Raw genomic sequence first — 14,201 nt, forward strand, 5'->3', positions numbered from 1 at the left:
TTCCTCTCTCCGTCCGTCTCTTCTCGCAAATAAACTTTAACCCCGCGCGGCCCGACTCCTCCCCGGGTCAGGGCCGGCCCTGCGTGCGGCGTGACGTCTGATCCTTCCAGGGCGGCGCTCTGCCGTTCACATGCTCCAGTGTAGCAGGAACAACAGTCACATGAAGGCCCCGGACTATAAAAAGCCACAGCAGATAGAAGTTTTTAAGAGCATAGGCTGTGTCACGATGGCTCTCTATCTGTGTGTGGAGAGGCTGGGGGAGAAAGGCTGGGGTCGGGGCTGGAGGCTGGGATTGGGGGCTGGGGGAGACAGGTCGGTGCCGAGGCGTGGGTGGAGATTGGGCTTTGCTCCCCTGCAGCACTTCTGTTTATCTGTATAGAAGGGGAAAGGTTCTCCTGCGATCTTACGACTGGCAGCTGAGTGCGGCGCATCCCAGAATACCTCCCGCCTGGGACCATGTGACGCAGCAGTGTGAACCTATGACTCGGAGCCGGCGGAGAGTGAACCTATGGCAGGCAGATGGTGGAGAGTGATTCTATTGTAGCTCCAACAGCCAGTGGACAGTGAACCTATGGCCAACGGCTAGTGAATAGGCCTCTAGGCTTATTCTCACGACAACCTTGAAACAAACAGGGTTCCAGTGAGGTTCTTCAGAGGGTTCTCCTGTAGGGACAGCTGACATTTATGGTTCCAGGTAACATCTGGTGTAAGCCTTCCTAGCTCAGCAACAAAAAACACACAGAACTCATATTCACTGTGGGAACAGAGGAAAAGGAGATACTGGACCCTTTAAAAGGCATTAAGACCAACCCCACCTGTTAGACTGATGCTAAACCCCCAGAGATCCTGGCCATATACAGTATGAATCCTCTGTTCCTTCCTGAGCTGTTACCCTCCGAATAACAGAGAGACTTCAAAGCGATTTCCAGCAGGTCACTGAAGAACACTGGCTCCATTTCAACCAGAGCCCCAAGTGAAATCCAGGCACTTTAGTTGCTTTCAGCTCTGCAGTTTGAAAAGAAGCCAGGATCATGATGATGCAGATCAGTGAACCCAAGATCCAGCGGAATAAAGGTTACTTTGAGGAGGACTGTAGATTTTGGCATACAGTTTATTCCCTCAAAAAGTTATGTCTGTGCAGTGCCGTACAGTACTACTAGTCTCCTGTTCACAACACAACTTGAGACGTTACAACTCAACACGACTCAACGCTGGTTAATGTCTTTGCTAAAAACAGTGTTCCTTTAATAAATAACAGCAGGAAATGAAGACTAATAACACTGGCCTGTCTTCATTCCAGCCTCTCCTCCAGTAGCATCTAATGATCCAATCAGAAGAAAGAACACACACACACACACACAAACACACACACACACACACACACACACACACACACACACACACACGTGCACATGTAAACAAGTTAAATTGGTTAAACTCACTTCTCAGTATAAATACTGCTCCCCGTGCCACTGAATCACTAGCCACTCAATGGCATACTGTAGCTGGCTAATTGTTTATGCAAGGTTGTCATGTGCGTTGGCAAGTCAGAGGACCCGTGATCGAACCCAGAGTGGGCGTGGAAGTCATACTGATGAGCAACACAGTGAAACCTGTGACACACATACACACACACACACACACACACACACACACACACACACACACACACACACACACACACACACACAGAGATACAGAGTAGATAGAGCTCTGGGTGAGTGATCTCAGGTGCTAGGGTATAGTACAGGTGACATACAGTAAGGTGTAGTTCTACTGTACGATGTGCAGTTCTAGTCAACAATGTGTTCTTCTCTATGATGTGCAGTTCTACTCAACAATGTGTTCTTCTCTACGATGTGCAGTTCTACTCAACAATGTGTTCTTTTCTACGATGTGCAGTTCTACTCAACAATGTGTTCTTCTCTACGATGTGCAGTTCTACTCAACAATGTGTTCTACTCTAAGATGTGAAGTCCTGAAGTCAGAAGTCAGAGCAGAAGCGCAGGATGATGATCAGAGGAGGAGGTGAGGGAGGACGGAGAGGCAGGCGTCTCCAGGGATGAGCTCCAGGGATGAGGTCGGCTGACTTCAGCCATGTCTGATTCAGGTTCAGACTCAGATCTTTATTTGTACCAGGCAGACGTACAGTACAGTGTACAATCACAGTGAAATGTTGCTGCGAGCTTTGTGATGTGCTCAAAAGTGACAGATAATTAAAATAAACAATTTACCAAAACAATTTACCCCAAAAATACAATCTATACAATATAAAGCTAAAGATAAGCTACCGGTGTTGATGTGTTATGTACATGTTATAAATATATATATAACTAAATAAATAACCCAAGGAGGGGGGCCTGGGTGTGTTATGTACCTGCTATACAGTAGCTATAGATAAATAAATAACCCAGGGAGGAGGTTCCACCCCTACATATTCCAGAGGGAAGTAAAAAAACAGTTTCACCCGGGGGCAAGAAAAGTGAGCTGTAAAAATTCTTCTCTGACCTCTCTCAACAAGACTATCGAGCAAGCTCCTGGAAAATGTTTGTCTATTGGCTAAGAACATATACAGAGCAGTAAACATGGGCTAAATACTTCATAAGAGAGACATGGCTAACAGTAGAGTGCACAAGTAGTTACAGAGATGTTACCAACATGGTAGGCCATTATGTGTTAGCTATCCCTGTAGTCTCTAATATGATATTTAAGTGAATCATATAACAAAGCACAGTAAGCACTTAGCGGGACAGGCTCATAGATAATCCCACAAAGCAGAGGTGGGGAGACAGAAAGCAGAGAGCCAAGGGTAAAAAGGGGAGGGGTTGGCTGGATTGGGACAGCTGATGACAGAGTGGGAAGGAGCTAGTCATGAGGAGGTAGGGGACCTTTCCAGGAGCCATTTGGAGGACCTTGGCCAAAGACGGGGAGGGGGGTTCTCTGGGACCTGCTACAGGGAGGCCTGCAGGAGACAGGGGGGTGACCTGTTTAGAGTATAAGAGGGAGAAACACTAGGGAGGAGGGAGGAAGGCAGGGTTAGTGGCTGTACTGGACATCCACAGCAAATCATAGCTTTCTCCACCTTAATTATCAACCTCAGTGTCAAGTTCGATCCCTCCCTGGCTTTCAACACCTACATCAAACATCTCTGTAAGACATCCTTCTACCACCTTAAAAACATCGCCAAACTCCGTCCCACCTTAACCTTGCCTGATGCAGAGAGGCTTGTCCATGCCTTCGTCTCTTCGAGGCTGGACTACTGCAATGCACTCATTCATTGGGATCCCTGGCAAGAGCCACCAAAAGCTCCAGTACCTCCAGAACAGTGCTGCCAGGATCCTGATGAGTGCAGAAATAAACCCATATCACCCCTGTCCAATCTTCGATCTGGACACAGCCTGCTTCTTCCCACCCCCAGGACTACGCTCTGCCCTATGGGAGATCAGGCCTTCTGCTCAGCTGCCCCCTGCCTTTGGAAAGCCCTCCCTGACAATCTGAAGGCACCACAGACTCTGGGTTCCTAGAACACTGGTCTAAAGACCTACTTTTTTAGAAAAGCTTTTGGTATGTAATGTGTATATATTTATATATTCATTAGTATCTCTGTTTTCTTCATGACTTTGTGATTGTTTCAGTCATTTGAGATTGTTTCACAATTTGAGATTGTGTCACAGGCTTTTAGCCCGTCTCCACCCCCTGAATCAAACATCCACTTAAATTTTCGGAATGCAATTCAGGGTCTGGAAAGGCTCTTGTCCAGAGTGATTTCTCGGTCGGAGTTCCAAACCAGGCCAGCGTCCTTTGAATGAGATGATGGAATTAAACTGAGGACTCCTTCGACAACAGCCATCCTGGAAAACAATGCGATGGGAGCTTGTTCAGACTGAACAATGAAGTGAAACGAAACGGCAATTCAGTCTGTCAGGTTACTCAGCACAAGCACGGTAGTGTTTTTCTTGGCCCTGTTCCCATGGCGGTGCTGCCATAGACATACAGGGACACAAACAGTTGCAAACTCCGGTTCTTGGTGGCTTTTAAAGAAAAATTTACTCATTGATTTAAAACTTTATACTTCAAAGAGTCGTTTTTGACTTTGAGTGATACCCAGAAATGTTTTTGTTTCTTTCCCCAGCCGTTTCATTCCATATGTCTATGGGAAACTCTTTTTGGGCCACATGCCATCACAGCACATTGGAATTCTTGTAATCGCTTGTCTTACAGTATCTTACCAGTGCTAATCACGTCCTCATTCCAGTCCTAGGTAGGCCTACTCAGCTAGATATTATAGGTTCCCAACTGGCAGTTTACTATCTGTCATCTAGCAGTCTAGATCAGTATCATTCTCCACTTCTCCCATCCGGTCATGGATGTCTGTGTCCATGATGTAGCCTACTAAAGACTCAAGAGTAGGCAGTGCAATTAAATAATGTTTAATATACAGTTGTGCATAGTGTTCATTCAATTATTCGGGTGTTGTCAGGTGTTGGTTCAATGAAAAATCATGTTTAGCCCTGTTTTAAAGGACAATGCTGGTTTTTGACAACCTGGACCTTATTTACGACATATTATAAGACGTTTGACTCACCGAGCTCACTTTGGTGTAGTTCGGAGGCATGTAGAAGAAATTTAAAATCCAGCACGAGCCAGTATATCCATGTAATGGCAGTGGTCGGGGCACCGAGAATGCAGTTTCTAAAAATCAATTTTCTACCGCGAAACGGTTGTTTTCATCAATCTGTCTTTATGAATCGCTAGTTGTGCTTACATAGAGCGTGTCATACAGTATTTGACTGTTCTCCCCCCTCCCGAATATTTTTTTTACAATATTCGTACGAATGTACTATTCGGGAAAAAGCTACTTTTTGTGCTCATCCGTATACCGTATTCGTATTCGGGCACAACCCTAGTGGGCACTAGGAATGAGACGGTATTGATTCTTGCATTACTGTACGGTATCTAGTTACACGGTTTACGGTATTTCACGGTATACGGCATTTAACCTCCCCAACACACATAAAAAAACAAGTATTTTACCTTGAAGGAAAACAGCTTTATTGAACATTAGTGTGCGTGCCTGTGCAGTGTGAAATGTAAAGTTTCAGCAGCGCATTATTGTGTAATACCGTAAATGTAATACCGTAAACACAGGGAATGTCACGGTTCTAATACTGTGGACATTTTATACCGCGGTTCACGGTTTTACGGTATATCGTCTCACACGTTAAACTCTCAATTTCAAAGACAAGAAACTCACCGAGGTGTTAGTTGGCGTTCTGACATACTGTAATTCGTCAGATTTTTCACGGTGCCCACCCACATCCATTGTATGACCTAAACGGTGGTAGAACAATTATCAGACTTTCTCAAAAGTGCTAGTTTTGTGTCACGGCACCGCCGCGTCAGCCTCGTCCACCTCCTCAGCCCCCTGACCCCGGCCCGAGCCCCGGTTCTGACGCTGGTCCGCAGCCTGTCCCTGTCTCTCCAGTGCCGGACTCCGTTTTCCCCAGCACCTCCCAGAGCCTGCAGCGGGAACTGCGGGCACGTCTGCGGTCACAAGCCAGACACGCCCCCGATCCACACCTGCCGTGCGTCACCTTGATTGCCTCTCCTCCACACCTCAACGCACCTGGTCCTGATCAGCCAATCAACGCACCTGGTCCTGATCAGCCAATCGCCAGCAGGATAAGAAGCCGGTCCACACAGCCCTCTGTGCCAGATCGTTGACCAACCAACCTAGTGGGTACACGTCTCTAGCTCCCTGCCTCGTCTGTTTTTTGAACCTTGCCTTACCCTGTTCTCCCTGTTTTCCCAGTATCCAGTTCCTGCCTGACCCACGCCTGTACGATTACCCTGCTCCTGCCTGACCCACACCTGTACGATTACCCCGCTCCTGCCTGACCCACGCCTGTACGACAACCCTGCGCCTGCCTGACCCACGCCTGTACGACAACCCCGCTCCTGCCTGACCATCGCCTGTACGACTACCACGCTCCTGCCTGACCATCGCCTGTACGACTACCACGTCCCCGCCTGACCCACGCCTGTCTACAGACCACGTTACTGCCTGCCTCTCCCCGGAATCGCAATAAACGTGCCTACGGGCTTTCACCCCAATCGTGTCTGCTCTTGGGTCCTCCATCAAAACCCTAACATTTTGTCAACTTTTTGATCTGAACCATTGTATATGATCATAGGTAACCTTAAAACAGGTCTAAACATGATTTTCCCTTTACTACCCCTTTAAAGGAAAAGAGGAAGAATTGAAACAGTCTGATTTAGAGTGGCTGGATTGGTGAAGAGTGCCCTCTGGAGGATTTAGTCTCTCCAGGCCTATACTGTCATGGACACAGACCATAAATAACCACTAGATCCAGTCATTGCTCACCCATTCAATCCTATTTAAATCCTGCTATCATAATATAGTGTGAGGCAGGAAGTGGAGTAATTTGGATTGTGGCATCTTGCCAAAATGGGTGGTTGTGGGACTATTTGGCACCAGGATTTCTCTAAGGATCATGGTCAAAATAGCCATAGCTGCTTAGGATCATGGTCTAACAGACTTAATAACAGACACCGTTTTATCCCAAACATGCAGTATTATTTAACCCCACAGACACTGAAGTCAAACTTAAATCACTGTCACAGAGGATCCAATTAGGACAAAGGCCAGTTAAAATACTTCATTTTTATTTCCAATTCATTTATGGAGCTGAGGGATATAATCTCTTTATAAAAACATCAGATTACACTAAATTGAATATGAGCTCATTCATACAACTGCAATAGACTGGAGAACCCACCTCCTGATCTGAAGAGAGAAGTTACAGTACGTAGTGCTAAACTGTATAAGGATAGGTGGCACCGTATAAGGATGCCACTTGGTACAGTACAGTTCATACAAGACTAAAACCCTGAGTGATACTGAGTTAAACACACACAGTGCTCTGGTAGGTTAGCTCAGTGTGCTCTAGTCATCATGGCAGTAGCTCCTGTGCCTCCTGGCCAGAGCTGCTCCACAGGCCTCAGGCTTCTGCCCCTGGAGACACAAAACACAAACTCCAAGGTTTAGACACAGACACAGAGTTCAGAGTCACCGAGAATAGCACTGAGCTACACCTGGAGGACAGAGAGTATTGACAGAATGAAATATCCTGAGGGCTACTGTACCTTGTATAGGCTGCACACCAGACTGAAGAGAGAAGACATGGCCTTGTTCTGGAGGTCTTCTGTGTGCTCCTGCAAACACACAATACACACACACACACCACATGCAATACATAAGAAAAACACAGAAAAATGTGAGCAAATGGCACATAATTTTTGTCTTTGGCAAGTGGCCATGGTATAAGCAGGATAATACACTCCGAGGTGTGCTGTTATCGAAAAATAATGTACTAGCCTCTGCGTCGTGCATTATTTTTTTTGCTAACAGCACACCTCGTTGTGTATTATCCCTTACTTAACATACATCAGCAGAGACAATTTGAAGCAGTAACGGAATGCAATTTATCTATGACAATTCGGAACGTTCAAAGTTGTAAAACTGCCATTTCTACAACGGAGAGTTTGGATACTTGATTCTGATTGGCTAGCAGCCGTGGTAAAATACTCTGGAACCCACGGCTGCGACCACATAACAATTAGTATTAATGCGCCGTCAATCTCATTGACGAGGCCATTGATAAGATCAAGCGGTAAGCTATGCTTTGCGTAGCAACCACTCGCAGCAACCTCGCCTTTTTCGTATCCTATTACAAAAACGCACTCATCAGTCCAACTCCAACATTCCACACCCCTACCAGCAAAAACAAGTGCTCTGGAGAACTGTTTTAATAACTGCACCATAGCTGGAATATTCAAATAAACGTGAACCACCCGAATTATGCCTTATGGCTTATGTGAACAAGGCCAACCCTAATAGGAAAGATAGCCTATGTTGCCTGGCAACCACTTAATTCAGAACTATAGCCTATTGCGGAAGATTTTGTAAATACTAAAATGATAAGAATGATCGGTAAATAAATAATTGAATGTTACTACTGAGTGTTTTTTGTGAATATATATGTAGTAACCGTTGTAGAAAAGCAATTGACCACTCGAGGCAGTGGCTTACACGGGATTTTACCACAGCTGTCGCGTCGGGCCTAACAACGCCCCGTAGCTGTGGTAAAATCCTGTGTAACCCACTGCCTCTCGTGGTCATTTGCTTAATTAAAAGATTCAACAACATCAAGTCGTTGTGGGATTATGGAGGAAAAAACTCCCAACGAGACAGACACTTTTGATCTGTCCGCAGCTGCTTTAGGACGGTACTTACCCCATTGATGGTGACCCAGGGTACGTACTGGTGAGGGGGCTTCAGACCTTGGGTCAGCAGGGCGTTCTGGTGCATCAGGGCCTTCCCTTGATCCCCCTTCACACACGACATCAGACTGTCCCACTGCAGAGTGGAGTACAGCTCCAAACACTGGGAAGGGGTTACAGTTATATGTTATGTATCTATTGTCTACATATAGATGAAGCTATACAGTCTGTATTTCAAATCTGCTGCATGTAGATGAAGCGTCCTCAGACTCACACTCTGGGCTGATTTCACCACATCTCTGGAGGACTCCATGCAGTAGATGACCTGGAAGGCTGATTCGTCCGTCATGTTCATGATGCAGGTCTGAGGGGAGGAAGTTTATCATCACATCACACAGCTGGAGCAGAGACCACCCCCCCCCCCCCCCCCCCCCTTCACCACCAGTCTACATCAGGTGAGCTACAGGGACACAGCGGCCTCGAAGATAATCAGCTGACCTCCAGCATGTTGCCCAGACACTCCTGTTCCCCGTGCTGGCAGGTGAAGTGACCGCCTGACTCCTGGACAGACGGAAGAGACGGAGGAGAAAAATGAAAACATGCATAACTGGAAATACAACCTGAGACATACCGAAATTCCTCAACCGCCAAGTAAGAAAGCGATGATGGCATTCCTGCAGCTGGCAACACTTTAGAGAAGAGGAGAGTAAGAGAGGGAAGAGGAGAGGAGGAGGAGGAAGGAGAGGATCGGAATGAAGAAGCAGTGACCTGGGCGTTTCCGTAGGGCACCAGAGTGACTTCCATGATGTCCTGTAACAAGATCCATGTGGGTAAGAGCATCTGGGTCAGGAAGGCCCGACAACCTGGACACAGACTCTCGTAGTACAACCCCACGTTCACCAGCCCGTCCTGGCCGGGCTGCGGCCGGGTGCTGTTGGCCTCCAGGCACTGTTTCAGAACCTGCCGGAGGGGACAGGGAGGAAGGTGCAGGAGGTGAAGATCAGGCTGATTTTAAATAAAGTAGTTTTTATTTCACACACATACACACCCTTACAAAAATGAACTGCAGTAAAATTGCAGTAATACTGCAGTATCAGTACAGTGTGGTAAATATGACGCAGTAATACTACAGTTCGTTTCAGTACTGCAGTACAAGTGTGGTAAATATGACGCAGCAATACAGTTGGTTTCAGTACTGCAGCACAAGTGTGGTAAGGCACAGTAACTGCAGTAATTTGCATGCATACTGTACTGCAGTTTTTAGTACTGCAGTTGTACTGTGTCCAATTTACCACACTTGTACTGCAGTAGTAGCGTGTACAATTTACCACACTAAAAACTGCATTTTTTTTTTTTACTGGCACACAGTAAAAGGGCACACATCCGCACGCACACCCCCTCCCTCACATAATTCTAAAGAAATTAATAGCGAATGGTTTTATCCAACTTCCTCAATCGATTGAGGAAGTTAGATAAAACAATTCGCTATTATGCTTTAGAAGTATATTGGTCTGAGAAGAGAAGTGAAAGTAGCTGCCAGATTTACACAGAATAACCACTAAAGAACAACATAAAAAGAGTCCATCATGTTAAAATAATCCTTCGAACTGATTGGCTACTGGCATGCATAAAAAACAGTAGCCTACAATTTAATCGAAGTGCAAGACACATTGGGTGAACTAATCTTACCCCACACTCGATAGCGGACTCCAGGGTGCCGCACCACTGCGATGGAGGGTAGGTGCATGACGTAGAGAAAGTGCAATGGCTCTGGTCTGCTACCGACCAAAGGGTCAAAAGCAGGAAAAGACCACTCATAGACTTCATCTTGTAGCTGCTGAGACTCCCCAGGACAACAGAAACCGACAGAAAGTGCAGTGCGATGAAGGTGCAGCTGGTAAAGTACCTGGTTTTTCGATTTTTTTGTCATACTTTTCGGTTTTATGATTGGTCCAAAGTCATGTGACCGCAGCGTCACTTATCACTAGCAGCAGACTATACACAACACAACAGCGACCCTGAGTCAAATTTAAGATTGTGACTGACCTGAGAATGATTCACCAGATCATCAGACACACAAACATCAGTCGGACAGAAAATGTTCAAACTTGTCTTACAGACGATGTTTAATCTCGGCATATTTTGTATAAAAAAGTGGAATCTTGCCAGGACATCGGTGACCCCTCGCACCCTGGTCACCAACTCCGTGTGGCAGAAAGTTTTAACAAGCCCAAATTCTCAAGCCACCTCTAAGTTTCTTTCCCAGTGGGACTCACAATACTGTTACTGTCTGCACAGAATGCTCACTTTAAACCAGGTATGAGTCTGCCCCGTCATTGTTTTATCCTGCTATTGGTATTGTTTGGGTGTTGGTCACAATTATTACTACTATCATTATTATTACTTATGTACAGTAGGCTAGGAGGAAATGTGGAGGAACTGTTTCCTGATTTTGTGTTCATTTTCGATGCCAGATGCCAGTTTAATACATGGTCTGAGACCAAAAGAGAGGTGTCCGCATCTGTTAAAGAATAAATACACAACGCAGACAGACTCTGGCGGTCACACAAGCATACATTTTCTGTTTTATTCATAACTAATTTGACTTTTAATTCATGTTTATTTAGCCTCACATATGCCTATAGTCTATCTTTTTTTAAATCATGTATAACCATTTACAGCCTCATAGCCTGTAGGCCTCTTTTCAGTGAGATTTGAAGTGCCTTCGGTCAGAATTTAGTCAGAATGAGGAAGTCTAACATCAGTTTCTGTGGTAGCGTGGGCTAACCATACTTCACTTCTATGTTGTCACACCAGTGGTCACAGGATTGAGGCTCTGATGAAGGAGGGTATATTAGGGGTCTGACTGGGTCTGTGTGATTACCTGACTGACCAGACCAGCTGACTGGCCATAGGAGTCAAAAACTATTGCAGACAACCCACTCTACAACTCAGAGACAGACAGACAGACAGACAGGCAGGCAGGCAGACAGGCAGACAGACAGACAGACAGACAGACAGACAGACAGGCAGACAGGGTAACTTTATGACGATGGTCTTGTGACTGACACTGGCACATGACCACTGAATATACTGTATAGGACGCACTCACATATCACACCACACACACACACACACACACACACAGACACACACACACACACACACATACACACAAACACAGACACACTCTTTTTCTTCTCTCTCTTCCTCTTTCTCTCCCTCACACACACACACACACACACACACACACACACACACACACACACACACACACACACACACACTCACATACACACACACTGTATATACTTACAGTACATACAGGGGTTTTTCCACGCGCCGGGTCATTGATTCGTTTTTCAGCTTGACCAGCTTTACACACCTGGCCACGCCCACTCCCCGGCAGGATCACTAGAAGAGCAACTGGTCATAAAAAAGCCATCTAGGTCTCGGCCTAACCCTAACCCACCCATTTCAGGTTTAATATGAGCACATTGCAAAGTGAACTGCTATGACATCCACGATAATAAACTACGAGAGCACAATAAATACAGTAGTAAAATAGTTTACAAGGTTCTGGTGATTATGTAAGCGGTGAGGTCACACAAGCTGCTACTCAGAGAAGAGGGGGGAGAGATTCTGAAGCAGCAGTAGGCTGGTGTAGGCCGAGACTTCTATTATCTGCTTTATAGAATCATATTTATTCTTTTTCCCTCTTTATAAGATGATAATAACAAACCAAACTTTTGACAAAAGACGCAAGCAGACTCGTCCTTTCTCAGAACAAGTGAGAGAAAGAGATAGAAAGAGAGATAGGGAGAGAGATGTACCAGTAGACCAGTGTACCAACAGAGAGATCTGTATCAGTAGACCAGTGTACCAGTAGAGACCAGTGTACCAGTAGAGACCAGTGTATCAGAAGGAGCCCAGTGTACCAGTAGGAGACCAGGCCTAGGTCTGTGTGAGTTTCAGAAGAACATCTTCACTCTTCATAGTGTTTATAATCTGATAATCTTCATCCTCTGCTTGCAGTTTGAGGTCTCCTATCTGAGCTCTGTGCAACACTGCCACTATTTGGCTGACTGCTGTCATTGCATGTTGACGAAGATATTCGGGTGGCCAGTTAAATAGTGTTACAGAAACATGACAATAACTAGAATAGCGCTCAGAGAGCACAGACCTCTGCCTGTGATGCATGTCGTCAGCATGTACAGTTGTTGAATGTGTGCTTTTTTTTTAGTTTAGCAGTTCTATATGGCCAACTTGAAAATGCATGTTGTAGATCAAATATTTAATACAGTAGAGATACGAGGGAGCAGGTAACCCTGGTTTAGAGATACGAGGGAGCAGGTAACCCTGGTTTATACAGTAGAGATATGAGGGAGCAGGTAACCCTGGTTTATACAGTAGAGATATGAGGGAGCAGGTAACCCTGGTTTATACAGTAGAGATATGAGGGAGCAGGTAACCCTGGTTTATACAGTAGAGATATGAGGGAGCAGGTAACCCTAGTTTATACAGTAGAGATATGAGGGAGCAGGTAACCTTGGTTTATACAGTAAAGATGACGATGGAAGCAGAAACTCATCTGCTGTGTCAGCACCCACACAGGTTATAACCATTAATGGCCAGTCAGCATACTAATACAAATGAAAAGAGAGAAGGTATTTATCCTGAATAAATGGTAAACGGGAGCTCAGTGTGCGGACCTTCTCTTTTCATATGCACATTTGTTCGGTTTCTGCACCTGCCTAAATTTTGTTGGATGTGCACGACTGCTACAACTATTTTGCAGAGAGAGAGAGTAGCTGGTGCATAAAAGCTGACATGCAGGATCCAGGGGCATGAATCATTTAGGGAGGGACATAACCATGCCATGAAAGAATGGACAGACGGACGAATGAACGAATTAACAAATTATCGTATGGTGTTGATATTGTATGGTGTTCTTATTTTATGGTGTTGTCATTGTATGGTGTTGTTATCGTATGGTGTTGTCATTTAGCTAGGTAGCTCAGGTCATTTCAACTAACTTGCTCAGTTGGTCATTCAGGGAGATAGGAGAACCAGGCCAGGTCCAGCCTGGTTTATGTGCGTGGCTGGCTTGTTCAGGACTGGTAAAACGGAAGCTAGTCATGCCACTTAAATAGCTGTGAATTGAAATGACATGAAATAATGTCTGATAAATTAAGATAGGTCTTGTCGCCTGGACACATCAGTTCCAAAACGTAAACAACAGCGTTTGTTTAGCTATATATAGACTAGAGGAGTTTCTCTCAGCATAGATGATAATCTCTGAGGATGTCCCGTGTGGGAGTCCAATGCTCTGACCACTACTCTACTTGTGAAATTTAGGTAAGGGATAAAAAAAGGTTGGAGTGAAAGGATGTACGTGTGTTGGTTTGGGGTATAGTCCCATAAAGTCATTCCCACCGGGTTGTATGGATGGTGTTGTTATTGCAGTATATGTATTGTGTTGTTATTGTATGAATGGTGTTTTTATTATATGGATTGTGTTATTGTATGGATGGTGTTGTTATTATATGGATGGTATTATTGTGAGGATGGTGTTGTTATTGTATGAATGGTGTTATTACAGTACTGTACAGCACTTCTTTTTGTTTATTGTTCTTTTTCTTACAGTAGCTTACCCTTTTTTAAACTAGCATTTTGTACTTGCTCTTTGCACTGTCCTGTCTCATCCCTACACCCTGTCCAATGTTGTCTACATGTTATGCACCACGAGCTAAAGCAAATTCCTAGTACGTTGAAAAACTGCACGGCAATAAAAGGAATTCTGATTCTGTTGACGACTGCAGCCTCACTGTACAGCGTCTTATAAAAACCACAACACAGCAGCTCAGTCTTTTACTGAACATCCTTTATTGTTTTTA

At 45.1% G+C, this 14,201-nt stretch overlaps 1 protein-coding gene across 1 annotated transcript; it reads right to left on the reverse strand.

Annotated features, from left to right (window-relative positions):
- Window positions 1-6,763: 6,763 nt before the first annotated feature.
- LOC311316223 (gamma-interferon-inducible lysosomal thiol reductase-like) lies at window positions 6,764-10,149 on the reverse strand. Its single transcript, XM_084447038.1, has 7 exons — window positions 9,994-10,149; window positions 9,073-9,264; window positions 8,803-8,865; window positions 8,579-8,668; window positions 8,318-8,467; window positions 7,168-7,236; window positions 6,764-7,036 (listed from the first exon to the last, which is right to left on the reverse strand). The coding sequence occupies exons 1-7, from the start codon at window positions 10,129-10,131 to the stop codon at window positions 6,968-6,970; spliced, it is 771 nt and encodes a 256-aa protein (XP_084303164.1). The 5' UTR covers window positions 10,132-10,149; the 3' UTR covers window positions 6,764-6,967.
- Between the last annotated feature and the right edge of the window lie 4,052 nt (window positions 10,150-14,201).

This window comes from Borostomias antarcticus, assembly GCF_949987555.1.
Source record: "Borostomias antarcticus genome assembly, chromosome: 12".
In the NCBI taxonomy this organism is placed as follows: Eukaryota; Metazoa; Chordata; class Actinopteri; order Stomiiformes; family Stomiidae; genus Borostomias; species Borostomias antarcticus.